This window comes from Ammospiza caudacuta, chromosome 18 (assembly GCF_027887145.1).
Source record: "Ammospiza caudacuta isolate bAmmCau1 chromosome 18, bAmmCau1.pri, whole genome shotgun sequence".
NCBI classification, from domain to species: Eukaryota; Metazoa; Chordata; class Aves; order Passeriformes; family Passerellidae; genus Ammospiza; species Ammospiza caudacuta.
The window spans coordinates 5,737,787-5,758,301 of NC_080610.1; the positions used below are offsets into that span (position 1 = coordinate 5,737,787).

General features: G+C 44.9%; 1 protein-coding gene across 1 annotated transcript; it reads right to left on the reverse strand.

The window, feature by feature from the left end:
- Positions 1-4,200: 4,200 nt before the first annotated feature.
- On the reverse strand, positions 4,201-19,583 carry TMEM233 (transmembrane protein 233). The gene is made up of 3 exons (XM_058816856.1): positions 19,395-19,583; positions 11,642-11,776; positions 4,201-6,028 (listed from the first exon to the last, which is right to left on the reverse strand). The coding sequence occupies exons 1-3, from the start codon at positions 19,581-19,583 to the stop codon at positions 6,017-6,019; spliced, it is 336 nt and encodes a 111-aa protein (XP_058672839.1). The 3' UTR covers positions 4,201-6,016.
- Positions 19,584-20,515: the final 932 nt, after the last annotated feature.

Consider the following 20,515-nt stretch of genomic DNA (forward strand, 5'->3'; position numbering starts at 1 on the left):
TCTCCTCACCCTGACAGGTGGGTGTAGCACACTCCTGGAGCACTCAGCTGTAACTCACTCTGTCAGGTGCTGCTCCCTGAGAGGGCTGGATGACATCCCACCATGAACACCTAAATCATCCCCCACCTCCTCACACACGCCTGTGTGCAAGTCCTTGCGTTCACTGGAGTGTTGTTTTCTCCCCTCAGCCTGAGTGGGAGCCCCATTCCCTCACAGCTGTTGGTGCAGGAGATGTGGGAAGTGAGGGATTAGCTAAAGACAAGCCACAGGCCCTGGCAGAGCTCAGCCTCCCACTGATTCTCTGGAACCCTGGAGTTCTGCTCCTCCCTTTAACAGCATCTGTGACTTTTGCCTCCTTTTATGCTCTGCAGCCTGAAGGGCATAAAAACTCCCCCTGTTCCACCCCATCTGAACCAGCCTCCACATTCCAAAGGAAGACTACAAAATACCTTTTCTACCTCTGCCCCCGTTGGGGTAAAAGGAGCAGGGGAAAACACAAGTGACTAATTCTGAATAAGAAATTCCCTTAAAAAAACAAACAAAATATCCCCAAAACAAACAAAACCAAATTTCTCTTTCAGACTGTTCACAGCCCATAAAACAAGATAACAGTAATGATGAAATGTTTCATCTGGTGTCATGACTGTGCCACAACACCTCCTAGGACAATGTGAAGTTTTAAAAGCAGAGGCTTGTAAAAGACCTGCAGGATATGAAGAGCTCTGTGGTCTCTGTTAGTTGCCATGTCAGTAGCCACAAGCAAAGCTCAGGTCCTTTTTCCTCCCCTCACACCTACCTTTTTTAGTAAACATGAGCTAGACCTGGCCTGACTATTAAATCTTCTTAGTCAGAAGTTAACTTTAAGGTAGTTTGGTTCTTGGCTCTTAAAATGATGAGACTCAGCAGAGCTGGTCAAAGTTCTGGGAATCATTACAGAGCACTTTGGGTGCTGTACAGGCTGAGGGGTCAAGTGAAGTGACATCTTTGCTACTGAGTCACTCTACCCCCTTGGAGATATCACTTACCATCCCTCTCTATCAGCTGACTCATTTTAAAAGAGAGGAAGGACCAAAGAGGAGAGGTGTGAGGTCAGGACAGACCTGTGTTAGGAGAATGCATGTCTTGGATTAGATGGAGTGAAGAGTGACATTACAAGCTTTTCAGGCCCAGAAGTCAGGGATGGCACTCACCAAACACCATGCTCTAGGCCAGAAGCTCTCATTTTCACTATTTAGATTATCTCTCTTGTTATTTGATTAAAATCAAAAGGCAATTAAGCCTCCACTCAATACTGGTTGAAAAGTGAACACGAGGCTGCCACAGCTCACCATGACCACAGAGCCTGCTTTGGTCTGGATACTTCACTTCCAGTGGAGTTTCCCCTTCTCTTACCTCAGAGTAGGTGTCAAAAAAGAATTGCCTTCAGCCTCATGCTGTGCAGTTCAAAGTCCTGAAGAATCCATTGAAATCTGGCAAAGTTCTTTTCCCTTGATATGATGCAAGCTTATTTAGCCAGAGAGAAGTCACTGCAAGTGGTGTGGAAGCTGACTCAGCCCTCCAGCGAGAGATGACAAACGCAGAGGAGCCATCCTCAGACGTGAGCTGGGAGATCAGATTCACACATGCCATAAATCACATTATAAAGGACACATGAGCAAGTGCTTCTTGCAGCTTGAGTGCTGTGGAGAGTGAGCTGTGTGGGAGCAGAACAGAACTTACCCAGAGTTCCAGACAGGGTAAATTTCTTGCTGTCTTGGAGTCCCAAATTTATTCCTCCATCTTTGCAGTGGCTGATTGATGTTTGCAGGCCCCCTCCTCCTTTTAGGTCCCTTGTGGGTTTAGCCCCCTTAGGCTGGCAGGGAGTGCAGCAGAGGAGGTTGGGCAGCCTCCTCAGAGGCTCAGTCCCCTCTCAGGGACACGTGTCCTGCTGAGCTGCAGAACGTGATGTTGTGCTTGGGAAATGGAAAACTGGGAGTGCACAGAAGAAATCCCTCACACACCACTGCATCCCTCCTCTGCTCCCACACTGCACACCTCCTGAGACCTGCTAAATCAAAATGAGGTTGGAGGGGGGAGGATTGTAAGAGGAAACCAACATTTAGGTAGTTTTTGAGCCTGAAGGTGCTGCCTGTGGAGACTGAGGGCTGTCTCAGAAAGGGGGGGGGGTCAGGCAGCAGCCCTGCAGAGCCCTGAGGGCTCCAGCCTTGCCTGGAGCTGTCTCCTACAAAGCCAGGGTAGGTTCCACATCTGTTCAAGGTTTGGTGATATGGACTCCACCTTCCACAAAGGCTCCTGAGCAGCTGTCAGGTAACCAGGATGCTTCTAACCAGCTTGGCCCCCATCAATCCAGTGAATTTTCCTTGTATTTAGATCTTACTGGCCTTTGGGAATTCAACCCTTCAACTCTTCTTGCATGTGTGCACACACAAACACACAAAGTAAAAACTAAGGGGGGAGATGACTCCATCTTCCCCCTTCTGAGGCAATCAGAAATAAATAACTGGCAGATCAAGTTAAGGTGCAGGAGAGGAAATGAGCCTAGAGAGAGATGTTTGCCCACTGTTTCAGCAGAGGCACCTGAACAGATGCTGAGAGTGAGGGACACTGTGGCAGCAAACAGATACAACCTATTTCCAGGCTGAGAGGCAGAACACACTGTGAGCACATATCCAAAGATAGAGGTCCAAAAGCTACAACTTCTGGAACCTCACCACTCCTGGACCCTGGCTGCAACAACATAAATTGAAGAGCCAGTGCTGATCTTCTGGGGAAGGCTGTAAACTCCTGGCTGTGCCTGCAGGAAGGCACCCCAAGAATTTAATTTCATATTATCCCCGAGATAATTTGTTTTTTATGCAATCTGAAGAAACTTACACCACGTTTTGAGTATCTGGCTGACCCCCTTCATACAGCAGCAAAGAACCCCCACTTATATTTAGAAGCCTCTTCTAGGATTACATATCAAGATACGTGCACTGGGCTGTTTTGCAGAATGCAGCTGCCTTGTAAGAAGCCAAAGGTGCCAACATGATCCAGGAGCTGAGGCCAGCAATTTCAAATTGCCATCTGTCTCTGCCTGTAATATGTGCAGGAAAGAAAAGGGAGCTGCACTTGAGGCATTAGTTGGTGCCTTCAGTGTGCGAGGACACTGTGTCCAAAAAATGGAAGCCTGAAGCAGCTTTGCAGAAGGAAGACTCTGTTCATGCACCCAGGACACAGATATTGAGTTGAAATACATCTTACTGCTTCCCATCTCCCTCTGTTTCATCAAATAACATCATTCAGCACATATATAATATAACAGGGGTTTTTTTCCTACCAAATAAGGAGGGTCCAATGCAGAATAATGGATCAAATCCAAATCTAGATGTGTAACAATGAATTTCAGAGATAATGGAATTTGTATACATGCCCCTCTAAATATGGAGCAGGCACAAATTCCTCAGTCAGACACCTGCATTCTGCCTTCCACATCCACTGCTGGCACTAGGGCCTTGCTGATTTGGGCACTAAAATGTCATTTATGCTCCCTGTGTTTGCTGCCTGCTTTGGGATGTCTCTGCCATCCTGAACATGCCAGAACAATGTGGTTGTACAAGGACCAGACCTCTTTCCAGCACAAGCTGCACTTCCCAAACATGGTTGAAAATTTATGTAAACATAAATAAATGAAGAGAACCAATACCAATACATTAGTAAAGCAAAAATAAGATTACCTATGACACAGAAGCACTAAGGACATTAGAGGAATTGCTGCATTCTCTCCTCTCTGTCACATTAAGTGGTTTAATATAAAGCCTTTATTTTTATACCAATCAATAGCACTGTAAGGTACCAACATTTATCTTCAGAAGCACTGAAGGTACAATGGCTCAATTCTCAATTGTATTAAGAGTGAGACTTCAAAGATATTTATGAGGAACAAGATGCAAGTTAGATTTCCAGTATGGTTTTCAAAAGCTTCTGAACAAGTCGGGTGCCTAGCTCCTATTGATCTCAACCCTTGTCAGGCAGTTTAAAAGATACTTCAAGTTGCCTATCCCTATCCTCTGGTGCCCACACAACTTTGGAAACCTCCTTTTGCTGTGATTCACCTCATTCTGAAACTGTCCAAGGGCTTAGAAAAAGGGATATTACTCTTTCCAATAGAAGAGGCAACAAAACTTAGGAAAAGACACTTCCCACATACCAGAATAGACATGAATTAAAAGTAATTTTATTTCACTTGTCAATGACATTTCTATAATATCTGATAATAAGGCAAGCTACTAAAAGTCCCACAAGACATATCAGACCATTAAAATAGTATTCAAAAACCAAAGAGGAGTTCACAGAACAGCCAATTCTTGGGATCATCAAAATCAGTGGCAAGATTCCCATGTGGACAAATCTGATCAGTGTAAATGTTTAATAAATCAGCTGACTTCACCAGTGTTTGTGAAGTTTAATACTGCAGCAATTAAGGAGAGGTAATGCTTCACTGACTTCAATGAAAAACAGAATTTGGCAGGAAGGAAAGCGAAAAAGCACATTGAAAATATAATATCAAGGCACAAAAAATACATGCTACTTCCAGGCATATGCTTTAACAGGTAAAGGTTTCTGGGAGGATTTTTTTTTTCGTTTTTAATAGGCTGTTGAACTCCTGACAGATGATTCTTGTCTCACCTGCACCTGCAGAACTCCCTGGATTTCTGGGCAGTCGCTCCAGGTTGATGTTGGTGCAGGGAGAGGGAGTGGAAGTTGGCACAGCTCTCTTGAAGCTGCTCAGAAGCTCTCAGCAGCTGCTGAGGGTGTAGCCACATCTTAATGCTCACCAGAGCTCACTCCTTTTAACGTAGAATATTTGTGTGACAAAACAATTGTATTCTGTGAAACAGCTAATGAAAACAGCTGTCCCATGCTAGATTTTCACAAGGTATCAAGAAACTGCAGTAATTTAGAGGCCATCCATTCTGGAACCTGAGGCTGCTTGCTGAGTAGTGTCTAAGGATCAGGAAGTGTGTCTGTAACTAGGCAGAGGTGCAGAAGTCTGTCCATCTCTAACTGCAGTGATACACAGACCAGTCATAGAGATGAGAGGATGAGCCAAACAAAACCCACATGAACAAAGCAGAACACAATGAAACTATGTGCCTTGCTGGAAGCACAACAACAAAGGGATGAAGGACATCTGTTTAAAAAGAAGATCTTTTGTCAGATAAAAAAATAGGAACTTTTTACATATGTGAGGTTTAAAGAGGAAAATATGATCAGTGCAAATTTAATGCGGGACAGGAGCTAAGTCAAGGGAGTGCAACAATGAAAGACAACAAAACAAAAATAAATTATTAAGAAAAACATGGATGCAATGGAACAAGAGTCTCTCTCAATAATCAAGTGATTGAAATCGGTCCCAGGTGTTTAAAAATCCAAGGTAAAGTTCTAAAAGCTGAGGATGACAAAAGAAAGCAGCTGCTGAGTCAGAGTGCGCCCACAGCATTATAAAATCACAGAGCAGGGTAAAATCACAAACCCATGGGTACAGTTGTGTCATGTTGAGACTATTTTAAAGTAATGGACAAATCCTTAATGGCCTGATCCAAAATCTGCCAGAAGTAACAGGAGTTCTCCTACTAGCTTCAGTGGGCTGTGCATCAGATCTTACACTGTGCACCATAAACAGTCTGGATATGTTGGCTTTGTGTGGCTGGGGTCAGCCAGGGAACATCACAGATCCAGCATACATTCCATGGAAAAGAGAAAGAAAAGGGATTTTGTTTTAGGGCAAGATCTCATTATACATTAGGGTAAAAGAAAAAATGCTGCTTTATACTGAGATGTCTTATAAATAAATAGTTTTGAAAACCTGGTCACGCCATGCTGATTAACTAACTGGGCTATCAGTTCATTCACCAGCAACATGCCTCTGCAGACGTGTAGGGTCAGAGCTAACAGTCTGGAATGGTTTCCATCTCTTCTTTTTCCCCCCTTCAGAGGTTTACATGTTGATATCATCCAAGTGCAGTCCTGGTCTTCAGATAGCATGCTGCAAGGACACAGAAATATGTGTGTTTAAAGGAGGAGAAGACAGAGAGTTTGCCCTGTGAGTTTAAATTATTAATTCTACAGATCTAATGGATACATTATGCCACATTAGTGGTACTTGTTCTCTTAACAAACATCCCTCTAGACTAGCAGCTCAATACAGTTTTGAGTCAAAGAGCTGAGTTTCTAATGGCATTGGTCATCTGTCAATCCAAACTGAATTTTTAAACTGGGTTACCTGAATCAATGCAAATCAGGGCCTTCCATTCCAGGAAATGGGCTCTCACTTGACAAAGATTCATGAGGTCAACAGCATCTCTGCTTCCTTGGAGTGGTACATAAAGCAGTCAGACAAGAACAACCCTCCGGCAGTGGAGAACTTGGTAAATCCCACAGTAACACTCAACATGCTTTAAAAGGACTGGGAAACCTGTCCTGTGCATGTGCACTAGGAGAGCAAAGATCTGAGGAGTTCCCTCAAATTCCTGTGTAGGGGAAAGCTCTCAGTCAATAGCCATGGATGCCCTGAAATCTCCCTGGATTCTGGGTTCTGCTGGAGTCTGAGGGATCTCCTCATCAGGCAGATACACTCTAGCAGCTCCTCAAGGAGGGATTTGGTACTCAAGGCACTGCCCAGTAAATATATCCTGCAGACAGCATTGATGACTTTGCTGACTGTCTCTTGGATGCTACTCATGGCTCCACTGGGTAGAATCCATTGTGGGAACATCTCCTCTGTGCACAGATGAAACAGCTCTTTCTGGACCAGGATTCTTCATGTGGTTTGCTAAGGAAGTCAGGCTGATGTAACCACACTGTCTGTGCACCTGCACACTGTGCCACTACTCAGCCTTCCAGCTGAGGGAGCAAACACTTTGAGAAACAGGTAGAGGACTTTAGGCTCCTATGTTTTCACAAATCCAGTGAAACAAGGTAAGGATCAAGGAAATAACCAGTATGTGCCCTTACCACAGAAAAGCAGCAGTATGAGCTCCCTGGCTGGATGGACACCAAGAATTATAGAGCAGGAATGCCCTGACTTCAGGCTTGGAGCTCTATCCCTTACTGGCAGGCCAGTCCCTGCAGCACAAGACCCTGACTCGTTTATTTTTATGGTAAGGTGCAGAGGACAGGATGGCCAGTGTAAAGATCTGGAGGCTGGCTGAGTAATCCCTGTCCTCGTGCTGGTCTTCATCTTGTCCTGTCTCTGAAAGACAGGCAGTCACTGAGTGGAATGCCTTCAAGGCTTCTGAGAGCTTCAGGAACAGGACAGCACAGATACTAAAAATAAACTTGCACTCCTTTTCCTCCTGAAGAATTATTTCTAAGTCAGTGAGGAAACTGTATGTGTACATCTGTCACAGCTGCACAGTCTAAACACTTCTCCTTTTCCTCCTACCTGGAATTACCAATGCTGCATTACTGCACATGAGCTTGATTTAAAACCCTTCTGATTCTGAGCAGTGCAAGCTGGTGCTTTCCTCACAGCCTGGCTGGCTCTGTGTTCCTTGGAAGCCATGCTGACAGGTGGCATTTCTGTGGCTTCCCTGGGGTGAAGTTCTAAATCAAGTGAGATTAAAGAAGGGGTCAGAAGTTCAGGCTCCTCTACGAAAGCACTGAAATACCATAATGGTTTGCATAAAATTCCAAACTCACAGCGTTTTGGCTTCCTTCCTCAGAGCAAAACTGTTGCTGTCTCAGTCTACTGGAGTTTTTACTTCTCTCTAACACCTCTCACTCACCCTCCACATTTCTGCTTGGCTCACTCCTACTTGTCCAGACTGCAGAAGTCCACAAGAGAGGAGCACAGAAGATGTGGGCTGTACATGAAATGCCTCGTGGCTCAGCTGGGTGGCAAAACTCATGTGAGCAAAGTGTCACTCAGACACTAGAGGTGGTCTAGTAAGGCGCTGTGGGGAGCTGACTAGTGTTCTGAACTACTCACATGGCAGCATGAAGTAGAACATGACATGTTTAGATACATTTAAGAATAGGGTTTGGGATATCTAGGATCTCCTTCACTTAAGTAAGGAGGATCCAGCCCAGGCTCTTGTTTCCCTGAACCCTGCCAGCAGAACTCAAATGTAATGCAAGGGTGTCTCATGTCAGCAAAACCCAAACCAAAACAGAATTTGGAATCTGCTTCAAAAACGTTGGTGCTGCTCTGAAAACAGATTGTAAATGACTTGAGAGCCCTCAATGACTGACAAGATCACCACCTTTTGCTGAACAAAATGCCCACAGGTGGGAGGGCTGACTGCAAGCCTGTGCAAGTCTGGGGAAAGGTTTCTGAGAGGAGCATGATGATAACAGGGGCACTGGGTGGGAGCAAACAGGGTATGGCACACACAGGCTGTGGCACACAGCCCTGCCCTGCTCCAGGTCACGGTGCTGTCCCCTCAGGGAAGGCAAATACATCCCATTTCTCACTGCAGTCCTTGATGGACAACATGCCTGAGGCACACATGCAGGGCCAGACTGTGGTGACACAAATGCCAGCTAAAGTTACATCTGAGCAAGCCCTGGAAATGTAACTCAGCCCTCGGGACTGGCGAGGCAGGGGCACAAGGGAAGCTGACAGGGGAGGCTAAAAGCAAATGGGGAAGAGTAAGGATAAATTTGGCCCAGTGTGGAATGAGGCCCAGCCCTGATCTCACACACAGCACAGCTCTGCACTCAGAGCCCTCAGCAGGATGAGGGACATGCCACTTCACACTGATCAGGACACACAAGTTCTGTTGCTGGGCTGTCAGCTCCAGTGATGCAAGTGATGGCTTCCCCTTGCCTACATTTGGGGCCATGGCTGCAGATCATAGATGGTTCCCAAGTGTTGGGTGGGCCCTACTCCAGGATATAAATATGTATCACTACATATCTTAATATATGTTAGCTAAAGATAACATGCCAGTGTTTGAGACAAAGGAGGCTCTCTGAGGCAGCAGGAGAAGCCCCAAACTGACTTAGCTCTGAGTAAATCCTCAAAATGAGAAGTCAAGGCTGTTTCTTCCCTGCAGTAGATGTGTAGGTGTTGGCTGCTGTTACTCCTGTGCTACTGCTGCTCTGTGACTGAACCAACCAAGGACGGCACATGAGGACACTTGCAAGTGGGGGTTTGCTGAAAAGTGAAAGGGTCTTCCTCTTCCCAAGTCTGGCACTATTATTGGGAGTACATTTGGGGGTATTATTGGTGGTATAAAATCATTGTTTGCTCAAAGCAGGAATTTCCTGCTCTTCCTCTCTCTGCAACTTCTACCATTTCTGCCCTCAGCACACCTGACTAGATATTCTTCTCCTGGCTGGGGCATGTGGAGTTGTTTTGAAGGAGGCTTCAGAGCCAGCTGAGCCTGACTCAAGTTCCTGTATCTATAAGAAAAGTTGTGTAACAATTGATGGAGATTCCCCCCTGCCAACCTGACTTGGATGTCTCACTTTTGTTGCCTCTCAGAGGCTGGATGTTGTGGAAGAGAACTTAAGTTCTCAGTACACTTAGCATTTTTGATGCTGGCAGCAGTATCTCCCCAAGGTAATTTGCAGTGAGATTTGTTATCCCTTGAAGACCAAAAGAAGCCACAAGGAATGTCAGCAGAAAGAACTGGGTACGGTGGTATCTGATTAATTTCAAGTGGATAAAGTACAGGAATTAATCTTGGAAGGGTCAAGCTTTTCATACATACTGCTAAAGTCTAACTTCCAGGAAAAATGCATGTGTAGGTCATGGAAACATTAAATCTGTGCTTAATGGTGATCAAATAAATCTGCCATATTATTGTATCAAGGCTATTTTGTGCTACCTTACTAATATTGAAACATATATTAAAGTTAGCATAGAACTAATTTACAATCACTCCAGCAGAGTGGCTGTCAGTAAATAATCATGAGAAAGGCACAAATGGGTGTGAGGTCACTGAATGGAGTGTGAAAAGCCATTCACAGCAGTGGAATGTCAGACTAAGACAATTTAGTATAAAGTAAAAAGGTCCAAGAGTAAGGTAACAGAGGGGACCCAGGTAAGCATGGAGAGTCGAAAGACCAGCTGGATGCTTCTGTTCACTCATTTTCACATCAAAAGATTGTTGTTGCCATCAAATCCTTTCCTAGAAGCAAAGGCTCTTTGGAGGATGACAAGTGAGAGGGAGAAGGGGAGCAGTGAAGAGGCTGGAAGGGTAAGAGAGCAGAGTGAATCCAGTGAACCTGAACTCCTCACAAAAGTCATGGTACCATTTGGCCAAGGAAGCTCTGTGGAAACTATGTACAGAAATTAATATCTCAGCAGTGTTCTGAGGGTTCCCAGGCACCTTCTACCCAATAGAGAGTTTTCTCTTAAAAAAAAACCTCCCAGAACCAAAATCAAATTAAAAAGTCCTCAAAGGAAAAACAAAGTTGTAATATACTGGTTTACTGCTGCCTGGTCACTGTGAATGCTTCTGGCCAGTGCTGTCTGCCACTCCTCACACTGCCCTTCCCTCCCCTACTTTGAAAAAATAACTGAGCTGCTCTCCTTGCCTGAGAAATGATGAGTAAGGAGGTGGAATTTACTGCTGCTGTCAGTTACAAAACTTGGCACCCCCAGCCTGAAGAGCCTTGGGTTTGAATCTGCCAGTGCTGAATGAGCTGAACACAAGCTGAACCAAGACTCCTGCTTGCAAAATGCACAGAAAATTAATGAATGCACAGGACACTTAGAGTCTGAAACAACATCTAATAATGTCCCACAGAGCTGGACCCCCTGTCCAGTAACTTCCCTGCAGCTCAATATGTTGTATTTCAATTTTTGTATGAAAATGCTGTACACGTTTAACCAGTTACTGCATTCCACTCCTCAGAGATGTCTTCATTTCAGTGGTAAATGGGGTGTTCTCTGTTTATAGCTTATGCATAAGTTTGTGCAGTGCACTGAAATGCCCTCCAACCAAACCAGCCAATAATAAATTCATTTAAATTGGTTATTTTAATGGGAAGTGCACAGTACTGTGGAGAAAAGAATACATTGTTGCACAACCTTAAGAAAGATTATCAATACCCTCAATTGCTTTTGTTCTCTTTTCCAGTAATCCATTTGGGTAACCCCAGAGATTAATTTGTTTGTTTCTATTATTGCAGGTGTGGGAGGACAATAACACAGCATAGAGAGTGAAGGGCCTTACCCCACAGAGACACAAGTCAGAATGACATTTTTGATCACTTTTGATATAGTTCTGGTCATCTATTTTACTGTCAAACAGTAGAGGAGTAACTGACTGTTGTCTCCTCCTTGCAGAGCTAAAAGATCTGTTGGCCAGACCATGAGACTGAAAATTAGCACCTGGGGACTCTGTTACCTGAAATTTAAAGATCTCAGGTCACTTGGTATGAAAGATGGTGAAGCTGAGGAGGAGAAAACCCAAAACCAACTGGCCAAAATCGGAAAAATATATTGGAGCTGCAAGAGCTTCTAGAAAACCACCTGCTGCCAAGACAGAGCCGCTTGTGTTTAACCACAGACAACAGAATTTTCTAAGGTGTAGAATACAATAAAATCCTTTTGGAAAGCATACATGCATCCCCAGATAGATAAAGAGAGGTGGCTGTGGCAGCCCTCAGTGCCTGAGGGAGGGCTGTGGGAGCCCTTGCTCACCGTTGTGAAGTGAACCGCGCAGTAGATGCCGATGATGATGAGGCCGATGATGATGGAGGCCACGGCCACCCAGAGCGCGTTGCGACCCAGCCGCTTGGAGCCTTCTATGTCCCCCTGGTTGTAACTGTTCAGAGCCTGCAGGGGGCAAACAGGGAATCACACTCTGCCCTTCAAACACAAACCTGTAGGCAAAGCAGCACGGCAGCGCTGAACCAACAGAACAAATCAATGTCCGCTGTCAGGGTAAGCAGGGAGTCCAATTTTCTGTTCCACTCATTTTCTGTTGGAATGTTGGGGGACACAGGACAGATGATGGACTTTGGACCTGGTAAACATAAGAGATTTGATAACAGGATGCTTTGGCAAAAGCAAACAGGACTTTGAAAATTAGACCTGGATTGCAAGAAGATGAAATCAAACAGTTTACCAGAAAAAGAAAATCCCATTAAACTCTGCAAGCAAGAGATGCTGTTATATGCATAAGTTTGTGTATGTGATTTTAACCTAATCATTGTAGTACACATTACTAGTCTCCCTGAAATAGTATATAAGCATTTGTATCCCACAATAAAATTGAATTCTGATCACCAAGTCAGTCTCCCCATCTCTCTCCATTGCCGACAATTTTCAGTAACTTTCATTGAAGCTACAGCTCTTTTTTGTTTGTTTGTTTGTTTTGTGGTTTGTTTGTTTTTTGTTCAGTGGTGGGCCTTTGTTTATATGATACACACCTGTCACTGTAATATTTTCTGAAAAATTCCCTTGCCCAGGATTCTTCTCCTGAGAAGGTGAGATGCCTCAGAGAAAAAAAGAAAACAATAATTATCTGATTTGCTTCTCCTGTGTTTTGCTGCTTTGGAATGTGGTTGGAGATTGTTTATCCAATATGTGAATTGTTTTAATTGAATGGCTAATCACAGCCAGCTGTGTTGAGGCTCTGGAGAGAGTCACAAGTTTTTCATTAGTATCTTCTAGCCTTCTGTAAATATCCTCTCTATATTCTTTAGTTTAGTTTAGTATAGTATTTTAATATAATATAATATCATAAAATAATAAATTAGCCTTCTAAGAACATGAAGTCAGATTCATCTTTCCTCCCAATGACGTGGGACCCAAAAAATACCACACACACCAGCATAAAAGCTGTCAAACCAACATCAACCCACTTGCATAAACCAGTGGCTTTTATTTTTGGAAATAGTTTTGTGGTATATGGGAATTATTATTTGCCACTTCACTAGCAGTGAGATAAATTCTTATGCTTTACAAGATATAAGCATAAAAAAGAGCATAAACAGGCTGCATTTTGAGAGAAAGTTTCAGCAAAACTCTAAAAGGCTTACTAATTACCTATTTTTCCAATATTTTACTTTTCCAAACAAAGTTTGAAGAATTAATGGGTAGTTTGCTAGTGGTGGGAAAAATACAGACTGAAAAAATATAGGGCATCTGAACAAAACATCTGAGTGCCATCATCATGGGCTAGAAGTTGTGTTCCTTTGCATTCTGGAAGACACTGATAATTATGATCATAGACACTGATAATTATGATCATAGACACTGATAATTATGATCATATCCATCCAGAGGTGTGCATCAGCTATCCCTATATTATCTCAAGAGACTCGAGTTTCTCTCTACCCACCCATGGCTTAGCAGATGCTGTACATTCATTACATGCTCAGATTGCAATGTGTGATAGGACCACTCTGACCCTCTACACTTCTGTGAGACAGACTGTAGGATTTTCTGAATTAATTTTTGGTTTAACCAAACCATTTCTAAAGGAAAAGATTCAGTGAACCACACAAAGTGCTGTAGCATAGGAGTCTAAACACAGTTTGTAGAATTTTTTCCCAAGAATGATATGCTATCAAAGCATTAAAAAGGGCATTATTCCTAAGAATTCTTTTGTAAAATCATGAGAGTTTGAGTTCATAAGCCATAACACTGAGTCCAGATTTCTAGATCAGATTTCACTATTGAACTCAGCATACTTCCTCAGGGAATCAGATTAGTCACAACATGGTTTTTAGTATCTTGTATATATTTCAGGAGGTATCAGAGAAATGGGAAGAGTAGGGGGAGAGATATGGGGACCTGATCAAATTAACTGCTCTCTGGACTAGAGAATTCAGATGTCTCTAGAAAACAACTGTATGAGGTATCACCAAGTGCCAAAATGAAAGTGCTTCAGCTATAAATCACTTTTTGCAGCAAACAGAACAACAGAGTGAAGAGCTGAGACTGTGGAGGGCAGGAAAGGGATGAAGTTCAGAGCACACCAAGCACTGCTGTAGAGCCATTTCTCCCAAGCAGGAAAGCAATGAGGGGCATGATGTGTGTGCTGTGTCAATTAGTGAGCACGCAGAGCTAATGGGCTGGGTGCACCCGTGGTGTCAGCACTGCAGGAGCATCAGCCCAGCCCAGACAGTCCCAAAGCAACACAGCCTGCGTTCCTAGAACTGCATCTCAAGGATAAGTGCAGGTACTTATTCTCTGGAGCCTACAAAAGGCTGAGATGCTGATGCACTCATGTCCTTAAAGAGAGCACTGATACATTTCTTCCCTTCCTGGAAGCCCACATGCCTAAACATTTCTCTGGTTTGTGTCCCCAAAGAATATCACTAAAACCTCTGCTCTGCTGTCAGATTTCATTGAGGTTGGAAAGCACGTAATGGGGAAAGAGGGAAGAGATGGAAATGAGAGATGGACACGAGCACATGGTCAGACAGGACAGTGCCAGCCCTGATCGTGCTACAAAGGGGCTGGCACTGTCCTGTCACCAAAGCCACTCCACTGTCCCCAGCAGACCTGGCTGCAGAAGAGCTTTCTCCAAGTACATTTGGAAAGGTCTTTAAAAGGATTATGAGGAGAAACACAGCTCAGCTGGCCTTGAGCAGACTGACCTCCTCCTGTGTGTGCCAACACCCACCAATGCCACTGTGGCTGCAGGGAGAAACAGAGAAGCAGCACAGACACCCTGGCCCTGACTTTGTGCTCACCTCTTATCAAAGCACTCCCCTGGCACGGCATCTGCAGGGGGGTTCTGCAGACACCATCGACTCAGCTCCCCAGCTTGTGGTCTCAAAAGTGAGACAGAGTTGTAAGCAAGACCTGACAGCATCAGCTTGCAGTTCTGGGTCATTTTACTAATGTATTTAGGAAGTCTGGAAAATGTCCATGTGATTTTTGCAGGTACTGCATAAATAATTCACCATACAAACTTTAATAAATAATGCCATTTTAATATAAATCCACGATGAAGAGGAGGAAAACAACATTAATGATAAAGAATAGGATTTGGGAGAGTCAGGAAGGAGACCAAAGTTTCTCTATGAAGAGGTTTAAATTAAATGAAATAACTTAGAAAGCATTCAATAAAAAAATAAGAGGTTTGAGGGAGTGGTTGGGGTCTGATGTAAAGCTTTCTGAAATTCATTACTTCCATCTGCTTCAAAGGGCTCCTGGTCAAGTTTCCAGTTTTCAATATTAGACAGAGATAACAACAACTGTTAAAGCTTTAACTGTTACATCTATTTATTTCCAAGGGCTTGGCAATATATTGAAAACACAACATCTGTATGAGGTCTGTCCAACTTTTAAAACAAATTTCAGCCCTTTTCAGCCTAACACCATATGATTTCTCAGGTTTCTGCTACCTCACTGGCTATGAAGTCATAATGTAAATTAAAGCCACAGTTCTGCAGTTGTTTATTTACTTGAGTAATCTCAGTGACTTCACCAGGTTCACACACATCTATTTATAAAACATTCTCAGTTCAACAATAAAGTGACTTAAACTCATGTGAACAGAAATGGTCTGAATTAGCTATAAAATATTAATCCCTTTTTATGTGTATTTCTTGTTCCACACCCCCAGAGCACTGACCATGGCAAAACCATGAAAGAACACTGAGTTACTTCAGAAATCTTCCTCTACTTTTTTACAGATCTGGGCAGAGCAGACTGAGGTTCTCTGATCAGCATTTTCTAGGCTCTGTAAGGCAGGCTGGGTGAACCTCAATTGGCTGTGCCTGGAAAGGAGACACTCTCTAGTTCAGAGCTAAGGAAGAACCAGACCTGCTGACTCAGGGTGACTCCTCACTGTAGGAACAGCTCCCAGGGAAACACAAAGGAGAGGGGGCGCTTGGGGAGCAGTTCAGAACAGGCAGGTGCTGAGCAGGGGAGTGAAAGGGGAGCTGGCTCTGCAGGGTGCTGCTGAGGAAGAGCAAAAACCTTCCAGTTTGCAAAGGCAGGGCCGTGCAAAAATGCCTTAACAGCAGCTGCTGAGCCCTGCTGTTTAATATTCCTGAATATTAAATATGCTGTTTAATATTCCTGAAGTGAGTTCAGGCTGTCCCATATGGTGTTAGATATCCAGGTACCTACAAGCTACCTAACAAGGGGTGTATAAATAATAAACTCTGCAAGCAAACTTTCTAAATACAGAAACATTGGTCACTGCTGGTCACTGAGCTGGCCACAGCCAACACACTGCACATGGCTCCTTAGGATCCCAATTAAAAGAGGTGAGAAAGCAAGGTCCATCCTTTCCTGTCCCTAAGGCTTCCACCACCCTCTAATTTGTTGTCTCTGCTTAGGGAAACCCATATAAAGACAAGGCATCTGAATCCCACAGCAACAAATGCAGACAAAGAACTTGTTACTATCAGAGGCAGATGAGCCAAGATTGTCACAGCTTGACCACATATGTTGTTTGAAGCATGGAAATGATTAAACACAAATGTGTCAACAGCAAAAGGGAGTTTGGAGCAAAAATCAGTGAGAAATAGCTTTGGAGAGACTGTTTGGAGGTTGTTACAAATGTAAAGCCCGATGGAATTACAGAACTAGTCTGACATCTCTCAGGTGAGAGATCTCTGAAATGAAGACAGCTGAAGGGGGGCAATGAGAAGGGCCAACAAAACGTGTTCAATTGTCAGACCTCAGTGCTGGCATTGAAAATATCTGATTCATTTCCCAGAGTTATTCCACAGCCCCCCTCTAGCTGTGACCCCATGAGCCAGACACAGCCAGTCCACCCAGCCAGGTCTCAGGCACAGCTGGCAGCTCACTGAGAGCTCTTTGGGCTCACCACTGCAGAGAAGGAGCCAAAGAGCTCAGTGACAGTGCCCAGCCCCAGCCCCACACCAGAGAAATCTCCTGAGCCACAAGAAGCCTCCTGACCTGGTCCTGCCCCAAAACTCTTGCCTGTGGTTATTACACTTGTATGGGAAAGAAGAGGGCAGAGCTGAGGGAGGTGTCCCTGGGGCTGACTGAGCCAACTGATGGCAGAGCAGTGTGACACAGCTGCTCACAGTGACACAGCTGCTGGAAGCAACAAGGAGCAGAAATGATGGCATCTGGGGCTGCACAAAGCTATTGAGAGCAGTGATCCTACAGCCAGGAGTCTTGGGGAAAACAGAACTCCATTTGCCAGAAATGCTGAGCAGTGCTCACCCTGCAAGTGGCCAGGGGTGCTCTTGTAATGCCAATATGGCAACACAGTGATGGCAATAATGCCCTTTCTACAAGCTCTCCTCTGACCCCTGCCATGAGAAACAGGTAAGGAGCAAGGAAAGTTATTATTGCAATAAGGAGAACTTGCAAAAGGTTTATTCTAAAAATAAAGTAAAGGAGGTAAGATCTGTAACGGTGAGGTTTGAGCCTCCAAAGGTGAGAAAGGAGTGAGGAAACCAGTGCTGGAGTTGTAAATGGGGCAGCAGAAGAGACAGAAGAGACTGAAGACAAATCTGTCACTTATTTTGGGGGTGTGTTAGAGCCCAGACTCTACTTTTAGAGTGAAAACATTGTCTGAATTTAGAACAGTTAAGGAGGGCATGACACAGGTACACAGGGTGCTGAACCATGCCCCCTCTAGAAGCCAGTAGGTCTTTTCCCTTTAGGTCCATTTTATGAAGTGGAAATTTGTAGAAAATCCACTTTTGAGGGTCTTTAAATCTGACCCAGAGTCTCAGGTAAGCTCTGCAGACCGTAAAGGTGTCTTCTGTAAGAAAAGAAAATAACCCACCCTTGTATCTCAGTGTTAACCCTTGGCAGCTCCAGCTGAGAAAGGGAGGGAGGTGCAGATCCCAGCAGAAGTGGAAATAAAACCAGCCCAGGCTAAAATGCAGAACCTGCAGCTGAAGATAATGCAGCAGTTACAGGTTGCAGCTTGGAAAGGCAGGGGGGTCAGGCTGTGGAAAAGAAGTTGGACATGCTATTTTTATAGAAAAGGAGAGGTTTTAGGTAGGATGTGTTGAAACAGAAGCTATTCCCAGACAGGGGAGGTCACTGGTCTGGTTTTTGTTTCCCCTGTAAGGGAGTGGGCAGCTGAGACCTGCACAGGCTGTTCAGCATTCAGGAAGTGCTCTTCCCACCCTGGTTCCTTCAAACCCCCTGCTAACAGCTACTGATGCCTGACTCCAGAAGCCTGCATGAACTTCAACCAGGCTGGGGGTGGAGATTTCTCCATATGGGGTGCAAAAATCTTTAGAGGCCAAATTCTGTCCTTGACAGTTAACTTCTGTACAGCCCCAGCACCTTGATGAAAGCAGTGTCACAGGGAACAGACGCTCCCAGCCCCAGATCACCAGCTCTCATTACTTTATATAGCACCCTCTGTGCCCATGGACGGAAAGGATGCTGAGTACCAGCAGAACCAAACCTTCCCAAAATAAGGAAAAAAGCATACTGTATAGTTCAGGTAAAAACAAAGGAAATAAATGCAGAAGGAAGAAAATTAAAAAAAAAAAAAAGAAGAAGAAAGAAACAAGACAGCTAATACTTAACCACAAAAAAAAAAAAAAAGGCAAAAAAAAAAAACCAAACCAAAACAAAAAACCACACAAAACCCCAAAAACTTAAACAATGGCTTTAGAATAGTAGTTTTCAAACTTCAGCAATGTGATTTCTCATCAATCTTTACTCATCACTCTTTACAAGAGTGTGTTTTGGGATATTTTAGACATAGTTAGCTATTCTTATACTTAATTGCAAAAAGAAATAACTACATTTTTACTTACCTTCTCAGCTTGGCTGTCAGAGAAAAGGATGAAAATACACAACATGTTTTAAACCTTTTTCAGCTCCTAAACAACAGAAATACATTGCAGTGTTACTGATAACACCGATCATGTATATGAACGAGAAAACTCTGGATCTGACTCTGCAACTTTTAACCCAGAGAAGGAGATTCTGTTCCAACAATCCTTTGGAAGTTAAGGGGATTGCTGGTTTATTAAGGACAACGTGTATCAATTTCAGATTGTAGGAGTAAGGCTGTTCTCTCAATGTGTTTGATACTCAATTTACACGGGCAATTGCCAATCGTTATCATAATCTGTATTATTCTAACAAATAGTATCAAAGAGCCTGTTTACTGGAAAAAGGCACTCCTATTATATTTGATTAGCTAAAGCAGAAACCAAATCTGATTTCTGTTCTCCAGCTGACACTTTCACACAGATACTCTGTCCAGTTCAGCGTGCGCCTTAGTTGATGTAACAAACCCCGCTAACTGGAATAAACCCGCCACCTGACAGTGCGAACTTGTTGGAAGCTGCCTTTCACTCCACGCTTTCCATCGCTGCTGGGATAGCTCGGCGGTGCCCCTGCCCGCGCCTGCGGATGCTCCCAGGCTCGCTGCCTCGCCCGGTGTCCGCAGGCTCCGGGACAAGCGGCTCCAGGGCGGCCGATGCCCCTGTCCCTGCCGGGGCCGCTCGGAGCCCGAGCCGGAGGTGCTACTCACCATGACGGCGAACACGAAGGCGACGATGTTGACGGGATAGGCGGGACAGAAGCAGGAGAGGATGCTGAGGAGCAGGTAGTTCTTGGGCCGCGGCGGCGGCGGCTCGTCGGGCAGCTCATCCTCGATGTTGGTCTCGGGGCTGTTCTCCAGAGCCCGCTTGATGTCGGCGCCGGCGGGGAGCGCGGACATGGGGCTGCGCTGCGGCGGGCGGGCGGCGCGGAAAGCCCAGCGCTCCGGGCAGGCGGGACCGAGCGGCGCCGAGCCAAGGGAGCCGCCCCGGGCCGGGGCCGGGGCCGGGCGGGGCGGGGGGGCTGCCGCGGGGCCCTGCGAGCACGGGCTGCGGTGATGGGAGAGCGCCCAGCCCGACGCCGCCCGCCCGCCCGCCGAGGCTCCCAGCGCCCCGGCCCCGGGAGCGCCCCGGGCAGCGAAACCCGCGCCTGGTCCGGCCCCTGTGGAACGACTCCTGCTGCTGCAGTTAAAGGGCTTGAGCCGAGTTTGCACAGCCCCCGGCAGAACCGCGCTGCGCTCCTAAACTCGCGTTCCCAAGTGCCCGAGCCGCTTCAGCAAGCGGGGGAAAGCCCGCAAAGCCATTTCCTCGCACCTGGACTGAATTTGCCGTCTCAGCCTCTTGCTGAACTTAGCCAAAGCATTGAAGAGCAGCAGAAACTAACGAATTTAAAACATTAGGGTCAATTTTTTAGCAAATTATTCCGTTATTACTGAACATGACATCTGTAAGGTGAAACCTACTGTGGGGAAGCCTGAAAGAGAGCCAGGAAATCAGTATTATCTCTAAAACAACATAGGGGGGAAAAACCCCCAAAATAAATAGATCTTTATTTACCCCAAGTAAACCATTATGGAAATAGATCTTTATTTACCCCAAGTAAATAAAGATCTATTTCCATAATGGTTTTCAATTTACTGAGGAGTGACACGGCAGCCTACACTGAGAAAGGAACAGGCTGTTTATGCTATGTGGTCCTAGAAAAATCTTCACACCTGTATCAGTAAATTAGAGACTTTTGGTCAGATGAAGGCTGAAGTTGAGATTTTGCTCTCACTGGCTTGTCCTGAGAGCATTTCATTAATTAAAGTTTTAAAAAATAGTAAGGTGTGCT